This window comes from Poecilia formosa, unplaced genomic scaffold, assembly GCF_000485575.1.
Source record: "Poecilia formosa unplaced genomic scaffold, Poecilia_formosa-5.1.2 Scaffold466, whole genome shotgun sequence".
Taxonomy (NCBI): domain Eukaryota; kingdom Metazoa; phylum Chordata; class Actinopteri; order Cyprinodontiformes; family Poeciliidae; genus Poecilia; species Poecilia formosa.
The window spans coordinates 267,527-277,751 of NW_006800405.1; the positions used below are offsets into that span (position 1 = coordinate 267,527).

General features: G+C 46.0%; 1 protein-coding gene across 1 annotated transcript in view; it reads left to right on the top strand.

Moving 5' to 3' along the window:
• Positions 1-672: 672 nt before the first annotated feature.
• Positions 673-10,225, top strand: part of lamc1 (laminin, gamma 1) — a 45,467-nt gene continuing 35,914 nt past the window's right edge. The window contains exon 1 of the mRNA XM_007578086.2: positions 673-1,093. Coding sequence (XP_007578148.1) covers positions 673-1,093 — 421 coding nt within the window. The remainder of the gene's footprint in view (positions 1,094-10,225) is intronic.

Here is a 10,225-nt window from a genome sequence, read left to right on the forward strand (position 1 = left end):
GATGGATGGATGGATGGATGGATGGATGGATGGATGGATGGATGGATGGATGGATGGATGATCCACATCCTGAATATTGTGGAATAAGTAACAGAAATCCTGTTCATGCCTTTGTCCACTAGGGGTCTCTGTCCTCCCTCCTGTGAGGGGAGTTTTTCCAGCAGGACCAAAATCTGCTCCAGGATCAGTTTCATGTTTATCAAACTCAAGTTTATCTCCGGGAATCCTCCTCTGGTTTTCCTAAATCTGGGAGTTTTTCCACGCAGCAGCAACTTCAACTCTGACCTGAATATTAAACACGTGATTCGGCGCAGACCGGACTTTGAAAAGTGTGTTTAAGTTTGCGCAGTGATTGCGGGTGCGCAGCGGCTCTGCGGTGATTTGGTGACTCCGGAGGAAGAGGCGGACTCTTCTCCGCAGCCTGTGCGCCTCGGAGCTGCGCAGTAGCGGACTGGGTGTAGTCTGGACTCCCGTCTTTTCCTGCTGGAGTTGTGGGTGCATGGCGGCGGACACAAAGAGCTGAGAGCGACCTCGGACAGCCAGAGAGCAGCAGCACAGAGCCGCGGAGCCGGAGCCACCAGTCGCTCCTCGTTTTCCAGGATCTTCCAGTCCGGGATCGTTCCTGCGGGAAACTGACGGGGGAAACTTTGGGAAAGTTTCAGGAAAGCTCCGATGGGAGTTTTGCGGCCGATCGGGAGGACGGAGCGGGCGGGCAGGATGCAGAACCTGATCCGGGCTCTGGTGGCGTGCAGCTGGGTGGCCGCGGTGTGCGTCCGCGGCGCCATGGATGAGTGCGCGGACGAGCAGGGCCGACCGCAGCGCTGCATGCCGGAGTTCGTGAACGCGGCCTTCAACGTGACGGTGGAGGCCACCAACACCTGCGGCTCCCCGCCGGAGGAGTACTGCGTCCAGACCGGCGCCACCGGGGTCACCAAGTCCTGCCACATCTGCGACGCGCGAGACCCCCGGAACCACCACAACGCCGCGTACCTGACCGACTACAACAACCAGCAGGACGCCACCTGGTGGCAGAGCCAGACCATGCTGGCGGGGATCCAGTACCCCAACTCCATCAACCTCACCTTGCACCTCGGTAAGAGCCCGGGCTGCGGGCCCAAGACACACACTGCGCCAACACACACTGCGCCTAAGCTGGCTGCTCCACTGCGCCGTTTGGAGACCTTGGTCACTAAATATCTAAAAATTGGTTTTCACTGAAGTACAGCTGCTGTCTGGAAGGGATCTGGGGCAGATTGGGAACTGTTAGTGCAGATTAGAAACCTTGGGAACTTTGGGTTCAGATGAAGAACTTCTGGGGCAGATTAGGAACTTCTGGGGCAGATTAGGGACTTCTGGGGCAGATTAGGGATTTATGGGGCAGATTAGGGACTTCTGGGGCAGATTAGGGACTTATGGGGCAGATTAGGGACTTCTGGGTGCCGGTCAGGAACGCTGCTGGACATCAGGAACTTTACTGCAGATCATTCTGACCTCAGATCATTTCAATCTGCAGGCTGTGGTGGATCTCTGTTCTGCTCTGTTCAGGAGTTTCTTCATTGGGGGTTCTTGATGGTTCTGACCCGGGGCTCTGCTCAGGCTCAGCTTGACCTGCAGGGTTCTGGTGTACCAGCCACCTTTGAACACATCATCTGGTGTTAGATTCAAGTTCTCTGGGAGATTCAGGAAATCTTTGGGCGTAAATGTGCTGCAGATGTTTCTGCTGAAGAGCCTGAATGAAATAAATTAAATAAGAAAAAGAAAATGACTAAAGTTAAAATGTTATTAGCAAATATGATGATGATGTTAGGGTCTTTAAATGTAGATATTTGTACATCTGCTGATCTATTATTGGTGATCTATTATTGGTGGTGACTGGAGTTTGTTCAGTTCAGCTGCGACTTGATGGTGGAAACTGGATGGTTTTGATCTCCAGACAATTTAAAGATGTCTGAAATTATTCCTGCATGTTTTGGATGTTTTCTTCATTTTTCTGGTTATTAATGCTCCATCTGCTTCATCGCTGTCTTCATCGCTGTCTTCATCGCTGTCTTCATCGCCGTCTTCATCGCCGTCTTCCTCGCTGTCTTCCTCGCTGTCTTCCTCGCTGTCTTCATCACTGTCTTCATCGCTGTCTTCATCGCTGTCTTCATCGCCGTCTTCATCGCTGTCTTCATCGCTGTCTTCCTCGCTGTCTTCCTCGCTGTCTTCATCACTGTCTTCCTCACTGTCTTCATCGCTGTCTTCATCGCTGTCTTCCTCGCTGTCTTCCTCGCTGTCTTCATCACTGTCTGTTCTCTGTTGGATGTTTTGTAGCTGAATCTGTTTGATGTCTGAAAGTCTCTGATTCTGTCTGAAACCAAGAAAACATTTCTCTACTTCCTCTGTGGATCTTGACCTTCTGACCTTCTGACCTTCTGACCTTGTCTGACCTTGTTTCTCAGTCGTGACTCTGAAACAGATTCATTGAGCTCTGACTCGGTTGTGGAGAAACGTGTTTCTTCCTGAATCCGTTTATTCTCAGAACCTCCAGCTGTTTCCGACCAGAACCAGGAAGAACCAGGAAGAACCAGGAAGAACCAGCCAAAGGCCATAAACCAAAATCTGACAGTTTATTGGTCCTTCTGGTTGAGACCAGCCTGATGGGGTCGGGTCCTGATGTGGGACACCTGTCCTCTGAGGAGGACAAAGCTTCGTCTGTAATCTCAGGAAACCCGCCGTGAGCTCAGCGCTCCCTGTAACTTGGTGTGTTTGGACTCTTTGAAGTGCGGCAGGAAGGCGACGTGTTCTGACTCGACTGTGCAGAGACGGGCCCCGGGGCCACATGAAAGCGCCACAAAGAAGAAAACCTGCAGGAGGAGGAGGAATGGAGGCCTGGAGCTCTGCAGCTGAAAACCTGCAGTTAGTTTTAACCAGGACTGAGATCTGGTTGAAGCTCAGGCAGGAAGACGGGCCACGTCCTCTGGAGACAAACAGAAGACACAACATGGGACAGCCTGCTGTAAAACGATACTCGGACACGAGAGCTGGATTTAAACCAGAGTCTGAAGGAAATGCCTAACAGGAGCAGGAACTGGATTAAAGGCTGAATTAAATCATAACTGGTCTAAAAACCTAAACTCAGACTGCTTGGTCTCACAGCAGATGAAATCCTGCAGCAGAAAACTGGTCGGATCAGACCGAGCCGCTCTGGAGACACAAGCTGAGGGCCAAACTCTCCAGATTCCTCCCTGATGAAGAGCGCTGAAGCGTCCGCTCCGGTTCAGAACCGCCGTCCTCTGTGCTGGACCGCTGACGGCCGATAGACCCAACAAGACTGGACATTCAGAACAGAACCGGTTTAGACGACAGACGACGAGTCATCAGTCATAGTTTAGTTGTTGGTATAGATCAAGCTGCTTCCTGCACAGCAGACATAAAACCAGAAGACGTCATGCAGGATGTTTCATCCTTTCTGGATGTTTTTCTTATTTCATCAAAATGTTGAAAAGTTTTCTGGAGTCGTTCCTGGTCTGAATCATAACTTAGTTTAATGCTGTTTTCTTTGACTAGACACTTTATTTGATTTTAGTGGAATAGGAACGTGTCGTCAGCGTAGAGGAACGCCAAATAAAACAAAGTGTTTTTACAGAGAAAGTAACGCTGAAGCAGCAGAAATGAGGATGTTATCCTCTCTGCACAATTTGAAGTTTTATGTTGCACCATTAAATGTTTCTGTTTTCTAAAACTAAAGATCAGGGACGATAAAGATAACCTTTGCAGTCATAAAGCCTGAAGAAGTTCAGGATCTGAACATAAATTTTAACGAGTTTGATGTTTTTTTATTTTCTTGGACCAGTTTTTAGGTTGTGGTAGAACAGAGGAGCGTTTTCTGTCTGCAGCAGGTCTGAAGTTTCCTCTTCATCACAGAACTTCACAGATTCAGCTCAGCTGGCTGAATGTTTCATTTTTACTTTATTTAAACTTTAACTCGGGGTGAACTGTAGTCATTGAATCCTGGGGAACTAAATGATCTGAATCAAAGCTTTACTCTGGTTTGATGTTCAGTTTGTTGTGTTGGATCAGATTTTCTCTGACAGACAGAGTTTTGTCGTCGGCGTCGAGGATTGCCAAAGAAATCAGAAGAAGTTGCTCGTGGTGATCTTGTTTTCTTTGGCCACAAAAATAACTTCCTGATTACAACAGATCAGTTTAAATCATTTATTTTAAGTCTTGATGTCGGGACCAGACTTTATGCTTTATTAAAACCTGGAGACGTTTACAGGAAGCATCTGAATTAGATTTTCTTTGACTTTACTTCCTGTACAGGTCCAGTGCAGCAGAGAGAGGCGGTGATGAAATCAGAAAACATGTTAATCCAGCAGATAATCCAACAGATCCGCTCCGGTCAAACAGAATAATCCCATGTTTTTACCTGGAAGGTGGTGGAATAAATATTAACGGTAAAACGAGGCCTTAAAGGAACAAAAGCAGGTTTTTATTCAGACATGATGTCACCGGCTTCAGGAGGATCTGGATAACAAACGAGGCGTTTATGGTCTGTATCGTGTGTAGGAAAACACGGCTTTGTGTTTTAACTTTGCAGAAAGGTCAAAAAAGAGAATAATAAACACGTTTCAGTGACTAAAGTCTCACATCTGAAGACTCTCCGGATGGAGCAGAACTCATCCAGTGGTTCTGAATCCACGGCCCCTTCAGGAACCCTGGATCTGTGTGGGAAAACCGTGTTTCCCAACCAGTCCTGTTTTCCTGCGGCGCGGCCAGCTGCTGTAAATTACACCAATCTGAGAGCGAACCCAGGGCGGCGGGGGAGGGGGCGGCCGGACTCCGGCATTGTTTAGTGGCTCTGGAATGAGCTCAGCGTGGGAAACTGGGAAGTGTGGAGATTACTGGGCCGGCACAGCTGGAGCCGCGGCGTCGCTCAGCTGAGGAGACAAACGTCTCTGAAGCTTCACTGCAGATTCCCGACACTCCGGAATCCGGAATCCGGGATGAGCCGAGGTTTTCGAAACGAGGTCCGGTGTTGTGGTTCCGACCCGTCTGAGGAGGTTCTGTTCGTCGGCCAGGAGTTCAGACTTCAAAGCAGCGAATGAACTTCCAGCTCAGATGATCTGGAATCTCCACATGACGCTCCGGCAGCTCCCCGGAAAACACTCCACAATATTCATAAAAACACTGGAATCACAATAAAAACATGTTTATGTTTTTAACTTTAACCCTTTAACTGCCGCACCTAGAAAAAAACTTGTGAAAATTGTTTTATTTGCATTTCTTTTACCCTAGGGTGATCCATAAACACAATCAATATTTTTTTTTTCAACAGACCCTGTGGTTTTGGAAATATTGATCTCTACCAAACGGTTGAGATGGTCACTTAATGGTTTAACTCTTTGACAACCACAAAAAGAAAAAAACTTGTGAAAATGTTTTTCCTTTCATTTCTTTTACCCTAGGGTGATTCATAAACACAATCAATATTTTTTTTCAACAGACCCTGTGGTTTTGGAAATATTGAGATGTAAGTTAATAATAAATGTAGCAAATTGAGCTAATGTAGTTGACATTTATTTCTTTAGTATAAAATCAAGTCATTTTCCTCTATTGGTGCAAATATGAAACAAGTGTTATTACAGTGTTATACACTAATAATAATTATGGCATTATCTTACAAAAGAATTTTTGTGACTTTCTGAGTTGATATTAACAAATATGGTAAAATTTTAGAATAAATATGGGGAAATCATAATTTTTACTATTACTAACTAATTTAAACTTTTCAACCATCACTAGGTTTGTACATGACCTAATAAAAATACCAAGTACAGTAGATAAATTAAAATAAAATGCTAATTTATGAAGAAATAAACAACAAAAAAATGTCTGGGGTAATGGATACAGTTTATTTCTGTCAAAATGCCACAAAACACTGATTTTAATTTCAACCAAGAAAAACATTGCGTCGAACAAGGAAATATTACATTTTAATTTTTCCTATCTTCAGTCAGTGTCAGCAATCAGGTCAAAGCATGATTCATGGTGCCAGTAGTCCTCCAGTGACAGGAAATTGAAAACACCCATAAAAAGAAGGATCGCTAGGAAATGCTGTATTTCTTCAGGGCTAGTCTTGATTTTATCCCCCAGCTCTTGAGCAGAGTTCAAATTGGTGTGATGTGTTCAATCATCTCATTAGTGAAGAACATTTTGAAATACTGAAAGGGTTAGGGTAGGGTTAGGGTAGGGGTAGGAAAAGAGGGTTTAGCCTGCCTAAAGACAGGAGTTGCACTGTCCATCCTGCCTCTCATTCCACTCCCCCATGTGTTTTGTGCTTGGTGACGTATTCTCTGTCTTCCCCTGCGTCCTTGTGTTTGCCATTCCTCTTGTTGCCACATCTCTTTTTATTTCTGTCCAGTCAGCTTTATTACTTAATCAATAAATGTTTTTTTTAGTTAGTTATATGAATATAAGTTAATTTATGTATTCTTTTATATGCTTTTTTTTATTGTTTTTGTTTTTTTTTTTTATCTTTTTTTGTTTTTTTTTATTTTTATAGAAGGAATTGAAAGGAAAAAAGAAAAAGGAAAAAAAGAGGATAGATTGATAAGTAAGAGTGAAAAAGAGGGAAAAGAGGGTAGGTTTTTTAATAATAAGAGTAGAATGGAGTGCCTATAAATCGCGACGTTTCGACTTATATAAGTCTTCCTCAGGCGTAGGCACAACAATTTATAACAACTATATAACAACTATATAGCATGGTAATAACATCTGGAACAATCTGGTTCTAGTCCTGGTTCTGGTCCTGGTTTTGGTTCTGGTCCTGGTCCTAGTTCTGGTTCTGGTCCTGGTCCTGGTCCTGGTTTTGGTACTAGTCCTGGTTCTGATTGGTCCTGGTTCTAGTCCTGGTTCTGGTTCTGGCTCTGGTTCTAGTCCTGGTCCTAGTTCTGGTTTTGGTCCTGGTCCTGGTTTTGGTTCTAGTCCTGGTTCTGATTGGTCCTGGTTCTAGTCCTGGTTCTGGTTCTGGCTCTGGTTCTAGTCCTGGTCCTAGTTCTGGTTTTGGTCCTGGTTCTGGTCCTGGTTCTAGTCCTGGTCCTGGTTCTGGTTCTGGTCCTGGTCCTGGTTTTGGTTCTAGTCCTGGTTCTGATTGGTCCTGGTTCTAGTCCTGGTCCTAGTTCTGGTTCTGGTCCTGGTCCAGGTTCTAGTCCTGGTCCTAGTTCTGGTTCTGGTCCTGGTTCTAGTCCTGGTTCTGGTTCTGGTCCTGGTTCTGGTCCTGGTTATGGTCCGGGTCCTGGTCCTGGTTCTGGTCCTGGTTCTGGTCCTGGTCCTGGTTCTGGTCCTGGTCCTGGTTCTGGTTCTGAGTCGGTCCCAGGGTCAGACCAGAACTCCAGCAGTAGAACTCTGGCCCAGAAACCCGGTTTGTCTCGGTGACCTTGGCGCTCCGTCTCCAGCTGGAGGTCACGGTGCAGAGAGGAGATTAAAGACAGAGAGGTCTCACTCTGATCTTTATCCAGTGGATCCGGGTTTCCGGTTCATTCCGGGTTCTGTCGGGTCGCCGTCTCTTTGTTTGGACCTTCCTGCAGCTGGGAAGGTTTTCCTGACAACTGAGGATCTCTGAACGGGATGCATCACTCTGTTCATTATCCATTACAGCTGCGACAGGCTGAGTCTCTCTGATTGGTTCTGATTCTCCCGGGAAGCGGATCCTGACTCGGTCCGCCATCAGCTGCAGGTTTTGTTGCTTCCAGCTGAATAAACCAGCAGCTCAGCTGATCCGATGACGGCAGAGACGGTTAATGAGGCAGCCTGAGGCGACCTCTCACTCTGTCTGAAAACGAAGCTCTGACTCACCTTCCTCCTCCTCCTCGTCTTCGGCTCGAGTCATTTCAGGAATTCAGGCTTTTCCTTGGACCTGGAGGAATCCCTCCTTCCCCCACACACACATCAGAGGCCTGTCGGACCTCAGTCCTCCTGACTGGAGCGAAGTGAGGAAGAGGAGGAGCTTCATCTTCATCGCTCCATGACTTTTCACCGACTTCCTGAGGAACAAACCCAGAGACACAAACTCTTCCTCAGACGTTTCTGCACAGAAAGCTTCCAGGTTCATCCCTGAGCTCGTTTGGGTTTCAGTGGTCAGAACCTGCTGGTCGGTACCAGATGGGCCCAGATCAGAACCAACATGGCCGCCGGCCTACAGGTTCAGATGTGAAGAACCTGATGGAGGTCGATCTGACCTCAGATCAGCTGGAGGGCATCCGTCCATCCATTCATCCGTCCATTTGTCCAGAAAGTCCGGTCCAGTTGGTGAGGTGTGAATGCTAACTGACCTCTGACCTCTGGTCCTCCTGACCTCTCTCTGGGTTCGGTTGGTTCTGGTTTGGTTTGTTGAAACTTTCTTACGTTTCCTCTGACATCAGAGCTCAGCGTTAGCTTAGCGCTGCTGCTAACTTTGAAAACGTTTAGCTTACTTAATCCTTATCAGCCACAGTTGGTTTAGATCCAGGAGCCGACGCAGTGCATGATGGGATTTGTCTGAGATGGGAGTTGAATGTGAGAAACAGGAAGTAGCTGTGGCTCTGTTTGCCCTCCGCCTCAGCAAACAGCCGCTCCTTTCTTCTCCTCCTGCAGGTTGAAGCTGCCGCTCTGTTTGTTCTCGTCGCTTTGAAGCTGCATTCTTGTTGCCGTGTTAATTAAAAGGCCGGCGGTGCGTTCAGGGACCCTGAGCAGTGTCGTTCCTCTTAGCTCTTCTTCAAGCTCCTCAAGTCTTCCTCTGAACTTTGGTTGAACTTTTTCTTTAAAATTCTGACATTAAAACTGAACTCAAAGCTAAATGTTTAAAAGTGAGTGATGATGATGAAGCCAGGAGAAAGGATGAAGATGATCCCGGGGATCTTCGGCGTGTCGCAGCTCGTCTTCCTCTCCAGGCTGTGATTAAGCATCAACCCGCCATGATGAGGCGATAAACACGCAGGAAGTGGTAATTACAGCGCCGACACTTTCCACACTTCCTCAGAGGAAAGCATCATCATCATCATCATCATCATCATCATCATGGAGGTGTCCTGCTGCAGCAGCTTTTTATCACCAGAACCTCCTCGGTTCTGGTCGGGCCCGCGGGCCGACATCAGTTCAGATTAATAACATGTTATTATAATAACATTTTAATATAATATTGCTGCTTGGAGAACAATCTAAACTAATTCCAACACATTCTGAAAGACCAATAAACTCTCATTTCTAATGAACATTTAACATTGAAACTGGAACAACAAATAAAATGAATTATGAGTTTCTGTAAATTATTCTTCAGAATAAGGTTTAAACTCCAAACTGAAGAATTTATCATCCAGTTTTTGGCCGAAAGAGAAAAATCATTAAAATGGATATTATTGAGTTTGTTTTAATTTATCATGCCTGGTTCATTATTACATGATTAATCATTGCTTTGAATTTGCTTTATATTTTTAATTTATTTATTGTGCAGGTTAATGTTCTTCAAATAAATGCTCATGTGACTGATGAAAGTTTAGCACTTGGTTTCGAATCTAATGATAAATATTACTGCATATTTATTGTCTATTTTGTAAATTTATGGGAATTAATCCATGAAGCTCTGAACCTTGGATCGGTTCATAAATCTATAAATGTTTTATTGAGTGGTTGTGGAAGGTTGCAGGCGTTTCCTCTGAGCTCTGGTCTGGTTGTCTGATGAGGCCCACAGCATGATGCCTCCTCCTCCTGCCGGCTGTGGGATCAGACACATGAGTGAACAGAACCGTGTCGGCTCAGACTAAACACCCTGAGCTCAGATACCATCTGCTGACGCCGCCGCCGTTCAGACGTCTCTTATCAGCGGCGCTTTCTATGGAGAATCATGCCGCCGCCGCAGGAAACAGAGAAACAGGAAGTTAGGGATCCGGGTCAGACTCAGGTCGACATTTTAACCATCAGCAGACGGTTTGCTGCAGCTCAGAATGCTGGAAAACATGGCAGGAAGAACCAGAAAGAGAGAACGATCTGATTCATTCTCTGATCTGATTTGCAGCTTTTCTCATCCTTCGTTTGGTTCCTCTGATCAGGAGACAATCTCCATCCTCTGATTCAGCTCCAGTAAACCCCAGTAAACCTCAGTAAACTCCAGTAAATCCCAGTAAACCCCAGTAAACCCCAGTAAACTCCAGTAAACCCCAGTAAACCCCAGTAAACTCCAGTAAACCCCAGTAAACCCCAGTAAACC